The sequence below is a fragment of the Chanos chanos genome, chromosome 13 (genome assembly GCF_902362185.1).
Source record: "Chanos chanos chromosome 13, fChaCha1.1, whole genome shotgun sequence".
Lineage (NCBI taxonomy): Eukaryota > Metazoa > Chordata > Actinopteri > Gonorynchiformes > Chanidae > Chanos > Chanos chanos.
In genome coordinates this window covers 3524447-3539059 of record NC_044507.1, presented here as the reverse complement: position 1 = coordinate 3539059, position 14613 = coordinate 3524447, and the positions used below count along the sequence as shown (strand labels likewise).

The 14613-nt window shown below is 37.4% G+C and overlaps 1 protein-coding gene across 1 annotated transcript in view; it reads right to left on the bottom strand.

The window, feature by feature from the left end:
- LOC115826604 (NACHT, LRR and PYD domains-containing protein 12-like) overlaps positions 1–14349 on the bottom strand; it is a 31482-nt gene extending 17133 nt beyond the window's left edge. Inside the window, exons 1-12 of the mRNA XM_030790483.1 lie at positions 14270–14349; positions 14046–14159; positions 13238–13351; positions 12108–12281; positions 10262–10378; positions 9957–10041; positions 9302–9497; positions 7335–9111; positions 6810–6980; positions 3599–3772; positions 2369–2542; positions 1272–1445 (exon numbers count right to left, since the gene is read on the bottom strand). Of these exons, the coding sequence (XP_030646343.1) occupies positions 1272–1445; positions 2369–2542; positions 3599–3772; positions 6810–6980; positions 7335–9111; positions 9302–9497; positions 9957–10041; positions 10262–10378; positions 12108–12281; positions 13238–13351; positions 14046–14159; positions 14270–14349 (3350 nt within the window). The remainder of the gene's footprint in view (positions 1–1271; positions 1446–2368; positions 2543–3598; positions 3773–6809; positions 6981–7334; positions 9112–9301; positions 9498–9956; positions 10042–10261; positions 10379–12107; positions 12282–13237; positions 13352–14045; positions 14160–14269) is intronic.
- Between the last annotated feature and the right edge of the window lie 264 nt (positions 14350–14613).

Genomic DNA, 14613 nt, shown 5'->3' with positions numbered 1-14613 from the left:
AAATACAGTAGTTTATTTTTATACATGGCTGCTATTTATACATTTTATATGTGGCTGCTATATTTTGTTGTTTATTTTGATACACTTACAATTAGGGCATTTGGTATCTTTTTAAAAATACATTTTGATGTATCTTTGTCCATGTCTGAAAAGGGGGAAATAAGGTAAGAGAAGAGTGATTGGAGCGGCAAAGTTCACACATCGGCAAAATGTCAAAGTGCACAGCTGAGACAATTAAAATGTTAATGAATGTCTCTTTGCAATTGGCCACCCTACAATCAATATGTCAGACTTTTTAATTCAGAAATATAGCAAGTTTTTCACTTTATGCCCTGTGAAGGAAGACCTTGCGTCTCGGAATAAAAGGCAGGACAGCTGCTGTGTGATGCCAAACACAGTAGATTTTATTTGTTTCCGTCAGTGATTCTCCCAGTGATGAGGGTCCCAACCAGCCAGTAACATGTGCCACCAAACCAAAAACAAAAAGCCAAAACTATTTTCCTCCAAAAATGAAAATAATAATAATAATGATGATGATAACTGGGGGGAAAAAAAAAGAATCTCTATTTACAAGTGTCAATAACGTTTCTCGTTTCTTTTTTATTTTAAGGTCTAGATTCACCAGCTCAATTATAGGTGTTCCTCTCGCTCTCCTCCCATCCCCCTTGTGTGAACTGCGTTGCAGTTTTAAGCTGGGGGAAGAAACCATTTCTAATTGAGGGAAAACAGAAAAAATGACCTTTAAACCCACAAAAAGAAAGAAAGAAAAAGGAACATAAGGACACAAGCGCTTACAAAACTTAAAATTATAATAATTTATGCAATTAGAAATGTACTCATTGATACTTTACAAATTAGAACTCTGTGATTAACGACCAATTTAAAATCCCCCCGTATTTCCCAACACTGCTGCAGTCCACGGGAATTACATCATCTCCTTAAAATTACAAATATCCCCGCAACCCTGCGGTCGGGTCTTTCACCTGCGACAACCAATGGCGACATCTACACCGTAAGTATTTGACCAGAATACCTTATTGCTGAGAGAGAGTGTGAAATGATAACATTCGACTAAATTTCCTAACTGTCTAGTTGGCCACCCTAAACGTTAGAAAAGCGATGATTGTTGGTATATGTTTCCGGTGCAGATGGCGCCATTGCAGTTCCGGTTTCGCTTGCCAGTAAGCTACGGGGGTACACAATTAAATGTTCGCCTATTCCTTTTTAGCTGGAACGGGTCGTAGCTCCGTTACATGCCCTAAAATATTCACCTCACTGTTTCCAGTTTGCAGTGTGGATCCTCTTGTAAGTCACAGAGCAGCTTCACTCCTGAGTCTCCAGGGTCATTCCCTCTAAGATCCAGCTCTCTGAGGTGTGAGGGGTTTGATCTCATGGCAGACGCTAGAGCAGCATATCCTTCCTCTGTTATATTACAGTCTTGAAGCCTATATAGAGGAATGATGTCTGGTAGTGAATACAAATTTAGTTTAGCTTCCCAGTCAAACTACATTACCTCATTAATTTGTTGGGAAAGTAATTTATTTTGGAATATTTGACATCATTCGTTTTTGTGAGAGTTTTTACACACTATTATGGAAAGAAAGATGTGTTGCAAAGTTTAAAAAATATTTAATATTTATTCAGAATGAAGAATTTTTATAGTTCAAAATACGTTGACTAACTTCAGTTTCTCCAGTTTACAGTGTGTATCTTCAAGTAGAGCAGAAAGCTGTTTCACTCCTTTGTCTCCTGGTTTGTTCTCAGTCAGATCCAGCTCTCTCAGCAGTAAAGGGTTTATACCTAAAGTTGAAACCAGACATGCACAGGCCTCCTCTGCAACAGGACTTTTCAACAGTCTGTAGAGGCAGAATACGATCGTTTTTAAAATGTTGTAAACTGTTCCTTAGATTGGGCTCTAGCCACCACTTCAGATTAGTTTCTCCCATTGTTCTTGAACTGACTCAAAGCCAAGGCCTCCTATCAGTTGTAAGCTAATGACTGTTTTTTCTGTGGAAAGAAATCAGCATCTTTCCTCAAATATGTTTTATAAATAAATCAGTCGAACACACCCTTCTCATGCTTTTCATGATTGGTGTCATGCTAGGTAGATCATTTTTTTCTCAGATCTGAACACACCAGGATATCCAGTACATATGTCCTGGTTGAAGTCTCTTCTTGGGACAGCATACACATTCAGGACTGTTAATTTTGAAGTAAAAGTTGCACCACTCAAGTGATTGGCAACACATTTATTTAAACATTAATTTAAACAAAATTTTAGCCTACAAAAACATATTTTCTACAGCCTTCGTTTTAACTGGTCTTCATGGTAACTTAATATTTACGCTGTGTTTCACTAGTTATTCACCTCAGTGTCTCCAGTTTACACTGTGGATCCTCCAGTAAATCAGAGAGCAACTTCACTCCCGAGTCTCCTGGGTCATTCCCTCTGAGATCCAGTTCTGTCAGGTGTGAGGGGTTTGATCTCAGAGCTGAGGCCAGAACAGCATATCCTTCCTCTGTTATATTACAGTCAGAAAGACTGGAAAGAACAAAAAAATCACTGTCTTGATTTGAAAGCAAAACTGTTCTACAACTGTACTCTTTCAAAGGTTTTAATTGATTATTCACTGGTTAATTTATAAATACAATTTCATTTTCTATTTTTTCTGATTTTCCTAATAATGCAGTGTGATCAGTTAATGGAAATGAAAATAAGAAAGAAAACTTACTTAGAATTGCCTGTCTATTACAGGTGCAGATTTGAGTCTATATTGTGTTCCTGTGCACTGTGCCCTGCTAGGCAGTTAAATCGCAGACAATGAAATGTCAACTAACTAATTTCAACACTAAAAAAAATACTCACAAATAACGCAGAGTTCACTGATTAAAGTTCTGACTCTAATCTCATGTTTAACTTGTAGAGCATACAATTATTTATGAAATGATTCAAAATACTAACTTCAGTTTCTCCACTTTACAATGTGAATCCACCATCAGAGCAGAGAGCTGTTTCACCCCTGAATCTCCCAGTTTATTTCCACTGAGATCCAGTTCTCTGAGCAGTAAGGGGTTTTTACCCAAAGTTGAAGTTAAGGAAGTACAGGCTTCCTCTGCAACAGGACTTTTTAAAAACCTAGAGAGAGAAGACGAATACATTTTTATCAGACACAATTTAAAACTTCTTGGTTGTTTCCATCCTCCTAAGTAGTGCAGGGCAGTATCTTGTCTAGTACTCAGAGAGCATGTTTAGTTCAATGTATACTGTTTTCAATAAAAAAAAAAATACTGTAAACACGCATACATCAAAAAAAGTTCATAAATAAAATAACATTCATAACTAAAACTGACAGGAGGTGTTGATAGACATGAAATCGTGCCTCTGATTTTATTGTTTAATTCTGGAATCCATCTTTATTGTGAAAATTAATGTTTTTTTTATCAAATTAAATCTTTTTTTTTTTTAAATCAAACTCAGACGTTATAGTTTATAAAATACATAAATTTCCACAACATAAGAGTAATTAAAATAACTTTTCCACACATTCTTTGTCTTATAAAGTGATCCTTTTTTATTCTCAACTGACAAACTGCTGACCTCAGTGTGTCCAGTTTGTAGTGCGGATCCTCTAATAAATTAGTGAACAGCTTCACTCCTGAATCTCCAGGATCATTCCCTCTGAGATCCAGCTCTCTCAGGTGTGAGGGGTTTGATCTCAGAGCTGAAGCCAGAGCAGCATATCCTTCCTCTGTCACTTCACAGTTTGCAAGTCTGGGGAAGGGAGAGAAACCTAGTTTAAACACTTTTACATAGTTGAACACACATCAAATATAACACATCAAATATTGCATGTACATACAAATATATTAAAGCGGATAATATGCAGTCATATGATGCTTGTATTGATATAAATATCAGTTTAGATATTTACATGATTTTGTTTGCTTTGTTTGATTGTTTAGATTTTATTATAACCTTGTTCATTATAATTGTTGGTCATTTTATAAAGCCATTTTTTTCCCTTGCTTTTATGAAGTAACTGTTGATGTGGGAATTGGGAAAATAAGGAAAAGATTTCCCATCAGTTTTTTCCCATCAGTTTTGCCAAACTAGTGTTTCCTGCCCAAGACAGCAATTTTTAAATATTGCTCAGTGGATAAAAATGATGTAGTAGGACAGATGCAATTTTAGCCTCTTTTATCAATGTTCTGTGATCTTGAACAGGCAATGAGAGTCATTTACAATCATTCTCCATCATTTGAAACTTTAAAACATTCCCTTACCATATCATCATTGCCATTGTAGTGCCCTCTGATAACCCAACCACATAATAATGACAGGACAGACATAATTGACTTTCATTTCATCTGAATAATATTTGAGTGACATGTTCTATTCAAAAATTGACATCAGTCAAACACTTCATGCAATGACTGATTTATGGGCCATTCCGCTGAATCAGTGCCAGTTGCATATTGTAACTTTTCAAAATTAAACTTCATTCACTATTTTTTTTCAGCACTGTATCTAATAACATACATGTTTAACTATTCAAAATGTGTAATGGGCAATCTCAGGCCATTTAATTTATTTTTTGCAAGGTTCCTAAATGGAAGGTGGTTGCATTTTTCTTGGTCCTCTTGCCAAAACTCTTACAGCTGTTAAAATATCAGTTAAAAGTCATGCTAACTAGTTAGTTTGTTTTTCCCTCAATGAAGTGGGTATTTTAAAGAAATAATTGGTTACATGTTTAAAAAAATATATACCTGTGGTGAAAAAGTCATATGCATATGCAGAGGGAAAAAAAAACACAAAGCCAACCTCAACCTCAGTTTTATCAAAAATCTATCATGCAACTTATCAAACAGTTGTTTAAATGTTGGACCAAACATAATTGAAAAATAAGTGGTTTATGTTAATTTTTTAAAAAAACAAACGAACAAAAAACAAAAAACAATTCAGTAACAGGGATGAACACTGAGTAACAGAAATGAGTGTTTGTGTGTGTGAGAACAACTGGGTGTCACAGAGCGTTATTCAGTTAAACAAAGATGAAACAGAGGCCATTATATTTGGCAAAAGAAGACCTTAGTCTAAATACCAACATAAAAGCGGTAACAACTGTGTGTGCATGCTTTTGTATGAGTGTGTGTGCGTGTATGTGAGTGTGTGCTTGTGTGTGTGTGTGTGTACGGGGTGGAGTTGGCGGTGGAGAGAGAAAGAGAGCAAGAGAACATGAGAACATCATTCCTCCCCCTGCAGATGTGTGTCTGGCTCCTGCCTCTACATAGCATGGGTTCTCCATATTCTTCTACAAAAGGCAAGAAAGACAAGAAATGCAAAAAGCTGACCATATTAAGCAGGTCCTCAGATCTCAACATTGACTACCAGTACCTAAGTCGCCATGGGTGTAGATCATGATGGCAGTAGCAATTACTGAAATGGGAGCTTTGAAGGCCGAAGTGGAGAAGGGTTCCATGTGGACAGCACTTGGACATGGGTTAGTTGATCGTAAGAGATAGGTAAACGCTGTTGTAAAAGAACAGGGCAATGGCCTCTGTCACACCCCAGTGATCACAAGGGAGTTTGGGTAAAATTCCAGAACCCAGAGGTGCAAAGATGGTGGCTGTGCAAAGGCAGCCAGTGCAGTAATGTAAATGTATCCAGAGATGCTGGTGGGCACCCCAGGAAGAGTTCTCCTTTTTTATGGAGGGCAGGGTGCCCTGGAATCCGTTTACCCCAAGATAGGGACCCGTGGTCTAGAAAATGTCACATTTTTGGTGGCGTCTGGTGAGCTCTTGTCAGCCCTTGAAAATCCAGGGGAGAGGGTGTAATGCTCACACTGGACCGTACCCATATCCACATCAGGTCTCCAAGGTGAACAGCCTCTGGCATGTTGGAAAAAGGTGGGTAAGGGAAGTCCATAACTTTAAAATAAGGACTGGCTCTAAGGGCTGGGCCAGTCGAGCTGTCGGGTGAAGCAGGTGTGGGCGTGCGCTGCAGCTGTTCGAGCCGCTGGTACCCGTTGTCCCTGCCCCTATTCCCCTTTCTGCCGTAATCAATGTATATACTATGTATATACCATTGCATATTATTACTGGTTTTTCATTTGCATTTTCTCTCCATTATTCCTATTATCATCATTCCCATCCCATCTGTCAGCAACCACAGATTCCCAAACATTACATTGTTCTATGATATTTCATCAAATTTTCAAATGACTATGTTCTTGAGGCCTTAAATGATTTCTTAACCCAAAATAAACAGTTTTATTGGAGGAAGAAATATATGAAACATTATAAGTCTTTAGTATCTTTAGGTCACATGATCATTTCATCATTGTTGTGACTAGTTGTCATGGCTGTGTTTCTGATCATTGTTGTGACTGGTTGTCATGGCTGTGTTTCTGATCATTGTGATATGATTGTCGCGGCTGTATTTCTGATCTCATTATGCTTTTGAGATTCTCTGAACATTTGGCTGACGGTGCAGTTAATAAACTTTGAGACTATGCAACACATTCTGAGTTTGTGACTATATTCTTGGTTTTTTTTTTTCTTTTTTCTTTGTGCCCTAATCTAGGACTTGTAATATTTGCTGTGTTATCTTATCTTATTTGTTGCATACAGTGTTGCAGAGGCTGTGTTGTGTCACGTGAACAACATTTGTCTTTTCGGATGAAAACATGATTTAGTCTGGTTTTGTATGGATTTTAGCTTAATTTGGAATGTGTTTTAAAAAGGACAACAAAACCTGGGAATACCAGTTACTGCAAGGACAAGATTATTGGAGAAGTGTATCAACTCACCTCAGTATCTCCAGTTTACAATGTGGATTCTCCAGTCCAACAGACAATATCTTCACTCCAGAACTCTTCAGTTCATTGTTACTCAGGTCTAGTTCTCTCAGACTGGACTTTGAGCTGAGAACTGTGACTAGAGCAGAACAGCTTTTCTCTGTGAGGTCACATATGTTGAGCCTAGAGGCAAATTAATGAGTCAGAGGAAAGACGATCTACAAATCTTTTTTTTTTTTTTGCTGTGCTGTGGGGTGGGAAGTTTAAAAAATGTACTTGTGTGATCCTCACACAATAATTTGTATGGAAAAATAATAACACTACTTATTGTTGCTTGGTGTGGTATTTTAGTGTATATGTAAAAAAGCTTCAGGTAAAAAGGTTTCTCAGTTGTGAATCTTTGCTTAAAAACATTTTCTGGAGCTTTAAATTTTGGTTGGGTACCACATCTTTATGTGAGTTTTGGGGTAAATTAATTTAAATACTAAACTAAACTAATCAAACGTATTTCTGTGCAGGGAAACATTTTTTACTCACAGAGCTGCTCTGGAGGCTTTGACCACTGGCAGAAGCCTCAGAAGACATTCATCTGATCTGATGAACTTCTTCAGGTCAAACACATCCAGCTCCTCCTCTGATGTCAGTAGCACAAAGACTAGAGCTGACCACTGAGCAGGAGAGAGTTCAGCTCTGGAGAGACTCCCTGACCTCAGGTAGCTTTGGATCTCCTCCACTAGTGAATGGTCATTCAGTTCATTCAGACAATGGAACAGATTGATGGATCTCTCTGAGGATGGACACTCCCTGATCTTCTCCTTGATGTACTTTATGGCTTCCTCTTTGCTCTGCGAGTCGTTCACTGACTGTGTCAGTAGGCCTCGTAAGACTGTCTGATTGGACTCCAGTGAGAGACCCAGAAGGAAGCGGAGGAAAAGGTCCAGGTGTCCATTCTCACTCTGTAAGGCCTGGTCCACTGCACTTTTGAGCAAACCACTCACTGTTTCAATTGTTTCATCCAGTAGTGTTTGCTCCTGAGCAAGAAGATTTTTCCTGCTGTTGCAAAAATACATATATGCATATAAAGCTGCCAGAAACTCTTGAACACTCAGATGAACAAAGCAGTACACAGTCCCATAAAACAGTCCAGACTCCTCTCTAAAGATCTGGGTGCAGACTCCTGAGTACACAAATGCTTCTCTGACATCAATGCCACATTGTCTCAGGTCTTCCTCATAGAAGATCAGGTTGCCTTTTTCCAGCTGTTGAAAAGCCAGTTTTCCCAGTGATAAAATGTTCTCTTTATTCCAATGTGGATGCATATCATAATGTCCTTCATACTTTTCATTCCTCTGTTTGATCTGAAAGATCAGGAAGTGTGTGTACATTTGAGTCAGAGTCTTTGGGATCTCTCCACTCTCTGCTTCACTCAACATTCTCTCCAGAACAGTGGCTGAAATCCAGCAGAAGACTGGTATGTGGCACATGATGTAGAGGCTCCTTGATGACTTGATGTGTGTGATGATTCTGCTGGTGAGATTCTGATCACTGATTCTCTTCCTAAAGTATTCTCCCCTTTGTTGGTCATTAAACCCTCTTACCTCAGTTACCTGGTCAACACACCTAGGTGGAATGAGGTTGCTTGCCACCGGTCGAGAGGTTATCCAGATGAGAGTGGATGGTTGTAAATTCCCCTTAATGAGGTTTGTCAGTAGGACATCCACTGAAGTAGGTTCTGCTACACTACAAAGCATCTCATTTGTCTCAAAGTCCAGTTGAAATCGACATTCATCCAATCCATCAAAGATGAACATGATTTTATATTTGTCATTATTGGTAAATTTTAGTCCCCTTGTCTCTGGAAAAAAGTGATAGAGAATGTCCACCAAACTGTATTTTCCCTCCATCAAATTCAGCTCCCGAAATGGAAGTGGAAATATGAACTTGATATCTTGATTGGCTTTTCCTTCAGCCCAGTCCAGAATGAACTTCTGCACAGAGACTGTTTTTCCAATGCCAGCAACTCCCTTTGTCAGCACAGTTCTGATGGGTTTGTCTTGTCCAGGTAAGGGTTTAAAGATGTCATTGCATTGTATTGGTGTCTCTGGTGTTTCTGTTCTTCTGGATGCTGTCTCAATCTGTCTGACCTCATGTTCACTATTGACCTCTCCACACTCACCCTCTGTGATGTAAAGCTCTGTGTAGATCTTATTGAGGAGGGTGGGGTTTCCTTGTTTTGCTATTCCTTCAAATAAACACTGATACTTCTTCCTCAGACTTGATTTCAGTTTACTCTGAGCAGTTACAATCCAGTCATCTGAACAGAATAAAGATCAAATGCCCATTAAAACAACGGGACTGGAAATATTGATTAGAGAATAGAAACTATGCTACTGAATAAGTCAGAACTTGATGTACAACATTAATTTTTGTGAAAATCGAAATATCTCTATGATTGTATTTTACCTGCATATTTAGGATAAAATATGACATCTCAGATCCCTTACTTTTTGTCAGTGTGGCAGCGAGGTCATTGTGGTTCATCTTCCTCAGGAAGTTCAGTGTAATCTTCAGAACTCCCTCTCTGGCACTGGTCTCATCCTCCTTCAGACCCCCAAAACATTCTGACATTTCCTCAGTCAGAAGTTTCTTCAGTCTTTTCAGTTCGTTCTTCACAAAGATGACAATTTTGTTTTCCAAGACCTCAAAAAAGAAAAAAAATCCCTCAAATGTGTAAGCAGATGAACTCTTTGTTGGAAAACCATGAGAACACTGAACTGTATACTAAGGAACATACAGCAAAAGATCCCTAATGACACAGAAATGTTATCGCTATGGCAACGCTGGTAATATAATCACATCTGGAAATTTGGAATTTTATGATTATGTGATATATGTTACTGTGTCACAATAATATAGTCTATGCAGAATAAATGACTAAGCTGAATTAAGATTTGATCATGTACAAAATAATCATCAGTCATATTCTATGTTGGAAAGCATTCTGTATCATAAAGACAGTGTTGGACTGGGTACAAATTGTCTGTTATCACATTTCGCAATACTGTGTTTGTTTTCTGACACCTGTATACATTCTGATGATCAAATGGCCATTAATATCAAATATAAAATATACTGATTCCAAAATATGACAACGCCCACCTCAAATATGGAGATCAGGTTGTTAACACGACTCTGGACAGACTGAATATGGGGATTCTCTGACTGTGTTTCCTCTCTTTGGACACTGCAGTTGAAAGAAAAAAATGAAAACAAAACTACATTGACAATTGGTTTCATTTCATATTACAGATGAATAGACATTCACAGCACATTCTTGTCCTATTTGTCCATAAGAAGTGGAATAATTAATCTATGAGCACTTCCATATCCACCTTACATTCTGGAATATTTACTTTTGAGGTCACAGCACCTAAACGTATGTGTATTTACATCAGAAAAGTTACCTTTGTTCTCTGGAGGGATCTCCCTCACCAAAGTAAAGTGGCATGCTCTCCTTAGACCCATCGCTCTTCATAGACACATAGCTGGAAATCAGTGAGTTTGATCTCCTCTGCTGATTCCTGAATAACAGAGAGAGAATCAGCATTTCTGAGAGATTTATACATAATTATTCAGAGAATGTCATGAAAATGACTGAAGGATGATAATCTAATTGTAAGCTATTGGATAATAAACACATGTAAACTGATTTAAGAAATCATTTGAAAAGTAGTGTGAGTTACAGTATTGTCATGACTGAGACAGACATGCTAAAGCTTACACAAATAGAACTACACTGGAGATCAGAGAAGCTTTTACATCTTTTAATGATGTTAAGATTCTGTGTCGTGAGTCATTCTATAATTAGGGCTACATTCCAGTGGTGATAATTATATTTATTCTAACTATATATTATATATTCTATATATATTCTACTATATATTTATTCTAACTACTTTCTTCAAAAATATCAGAATTGATCTGTTAATGGAAAGCATGTGCTTCATTTTGCTTGAAATTTGTCATGATGTTCCTGGTTGAGGGTATTTTGGTTTCAAAATAATGAATAAAAACCATTAAAGTGAACCAAAACTATTTGTTATTTATTTCAAAAGTCTAAATATTAATGAAAAATAATATTTTAAAATTTGATTTTCTCATTTAAATAATTTACATATCATAATTTATTAATGTCCTCAAAACTTCTGTCAACTGTGTTACTAACAGAGCTCCACACTGCAACTCAAAAATGGTTTGTCCCAATACCATGAGACCAAGATCACATGATGTCTTTTTCCTCTGTGGTGGACATGTTGAACACTGTGGTGACTGTCCTCACTTCTTTTTCCCAATATTTTATCTATAATAGTGCATTGTCAATTAATATAATTACAATGTTGACATTAACCTGTTCAAGAAAATGACATGTGGTCAGCCATGCAAGACCAATTGACATTATGGGTCAAAAATAGGGCAATTGTCAGCTGTATTACCTGTCAACTGAGTTACATCATCAGTCATCATTATCACATCATTATCATCATCAGTTTACATATGTCACATCACACATTATTCATATGGGCACACTTTCCCCTTCTGCCTCATCAACACATTTTTTAAAGATCCAATTCTTTTAACTAGTAATAAATAAACAATAGCAGTAATAAATAATAGTAAAGATACATAGTAATAGTACATATCCTTTCCCTTAAAAAATCAACAAAATCGTTAATGTTTAAGCTTTGCAACTAGCAGATATGTTACACAGAAAGAATATACTAACTTAAACCACTGATTGTTCTATTGAGAAAGAACATCGTTTTTGTATTTTTTTGCTGATGTGAAATGTATCCTAAATTAGAGAATGACTCTCATAATATCGTTCCCACAGTGAATGTTTCTAACAGTGACTGTATGTCAGAAGATACACAGCTCAAACACAATGGCCAGACTCCTAAGTCACTCATTTTAGACTCCACCACTTCTTTACTCTGCCCAGGAAGACTCAGTTCAGAGAGACGGTAATATTATGGTAGTGTTTGGTGATGTTGTGCTGCTTTTGTCACATTTAGAAAGCTCAGACCTCTCATTAGTACAGGCTGCAATCCAGGAAAACTACTGATCTTAATGAAAATTTGATCAATCACAGACTAAACATTAATCATATTCTATCCTGAATCAAAGCCTCAGTAATAAAGACCGGAGTGTATTGAATACAGTCCGTATGCTCTTACATTTCAGAGCAGTGGGTTCATCATCTGTCTGTCTTCTGTGCGAGTAATGACCATCAAGGGATAATATAACTCTTACTGAGTCCCATAAAGGTCAAAGCCCAACTCAAACACTGAGATCAGGCTTTTCACATGACTCACTCTGACCTCTTCAGCCTTTAACACAGACACTACACTCTCAGTCTGTTTTCCTCTGATCTTTTTCCTCCTTTTAGTAAAAGTCTGAAACAAAGCAATGAGTGAACAGCTGCAGCTGTCAACAGAAACATCTACAGTTCACAAAGTTCAGACACCTACCGTTTAATGTTTTATGAAATGGACATGAACATGAATGTTCTAAGATCTAAAGTTTTCGCTGTATCTCTCCTTCTCAAAGTTGTGTTAGTGTAATGTGTGTTTGCTTTGACTCCCTTAGCAGGTTTATTGTTTCTTGTCTACACTAACTGCTTTTGCTTACAAAATACATCCACTGCTGTTTTTGCTTTTTTTGTTACTTTGCTCACTGGTTCTTGTTGTAGTAGCTTAGTCTTTTCATTCTTTCCAGTAATTCACCCTCTGTGTTCTTGATAACTGGAAAATACAGGTGGTGTTGATGAATGCAAAGTCAATTTTCTGTCAATGCTTCGCACCTGAGTCATGTCACTGTTCTCTTTTTAACTGTCTGTTCAAGCTTACATGTGTGGTCCCCCTTCTAGAGCTTATGAAACTGTATTTCCTTAGGTGAAATTCCCAGGGTGCGGTACTTGTATTACAGGTTTTGTCTTAGCCCCTGTAAGCCTTCCCACTGATCATACAAAGATACCACAAATGTTGGCTCAATACACAACATTAAATATACTCCATTCAGAGAAAACCTGTGGATAAGGTCTATTAAGCCCATTTTTTTTACTCTAGTCTCTTATTTTAATGTTTATTTGGAAAACACAAAACAAACAACATTTTGGACAGAAAACATCTGCTCAGTCATTTCCTAAACCTCCTCCACAAAACCTGCCTGAGAACAGCTTGTATGACCCTCCTCTGACCTGCTACTTAATGTCACACAGATATAGACTAACAAGACCAGCACTGTGTCTATTCATATAACCCATGAAAATACAGATTCATTTAAAGTTTACTGAATTGACCTGACCTGACATGAGTGACATGAGTCAAGAACAGCTGTAAAAAAAACAAGAGAATTTAAAGGGACATTATCACAAGTGTTACCTCTCTTCATCAGTCAAACCTCCTTCTCTGATGTTGGGTGGTTTTCCTTTAGACCAGTCACTCTTCATGGAAACACAGCTGAGTACAGGTGAGTCTGATCTGTCCAGCTGTGTACTATAAATAACAGACAGAAATATGTGAAATAATTATTACTATATAGCATATGATTAAATGTTTTAAGTATAGCTAATTATGAACTGTAAACGATAAACTAAACAATTTTCTTTTTTAATGCTAAATATGTGTAATCTCATTAACTCAGTCAACAGTGGCAGTTCTCAAAAATGCAGTGTGTAGAGCCAGACAAAAGAGAATAAAAGTCACACTCTGTCCTCCAGTCGTCATGCTCAAGGTTTTAGTATTTGTCAAATTTCAAATTAAAGTTTATTTAGGGCCCAGTATCACTGTTTACAGTCTCAGAGGGCTTTACATGCCACAACAATCAAATCAAGGGACAAAGTTTTGTTAGTTGAATACATAAACACTGATTTTTGTTTCTATCACTGTTATTGACAACACATGCTCCAACTAAACAGAATATTTTTGTGACCTCAGATCCCTGACTGACTTCATGTAAAAACTGGTTCAGCCTTAAGGTAGGTATAGATTATGTGGCATTACCTGATTATGTGACAATTACTATTAATCACAAAACAGAATGCAAGCATTTATTGTAGAAGATAGTTACAAATAAGTTAAAACTGCTGCAATGACATGTAGTAGAATTTTCTACCCCACATATAGGTTCTATATCACTTAGGGCTGTAAAAAGCACCTGAATTTAAAGGAACAGTGTCACAAATGTTACCTTTCTTCATCAGGTAAATCTCTCTCTCTGAATTTTGGTGGTTGATCTTGAGAGCGGTCACTCTTCATGGACACACAGCTGGGTACAGGTGAGTCTGATCTCTCCTGGTGAACACTGTGAGTAATAGAGAAGTAAACACCTTAACCCAGAGAACCACAGTGAGAGTTGTATGAAAAAAGACTCCTCGTAAGTCATACTTCACGTGTCAGTAAAACACAGCTCACCTCTCAGCTTCATAGGTCTCCTCAGACAGACTCTTTTTAGAGGCAGAAACACCTTCCTCACATGACCCTGAGAGACTCATGTTCATATACAGTGTCTCTCTCCTCACTCTCTCCAGATGGATTATGTTAGAAACAGATGGAAATCCTTCATTCTTTCATCCCTGAAATTCTTATTTTGGAGACGAAGTCTCCTCATGGAGACATCACCTAAATCAAGCTGAACCCAAACATACAGAAACATGTGCACGCAAGCACCCACACACACACACACACACACACACACAAGCATATATATAATTTATTTATTTTATTTTATTTGTAAGGGACCGTGTGCACACACTACC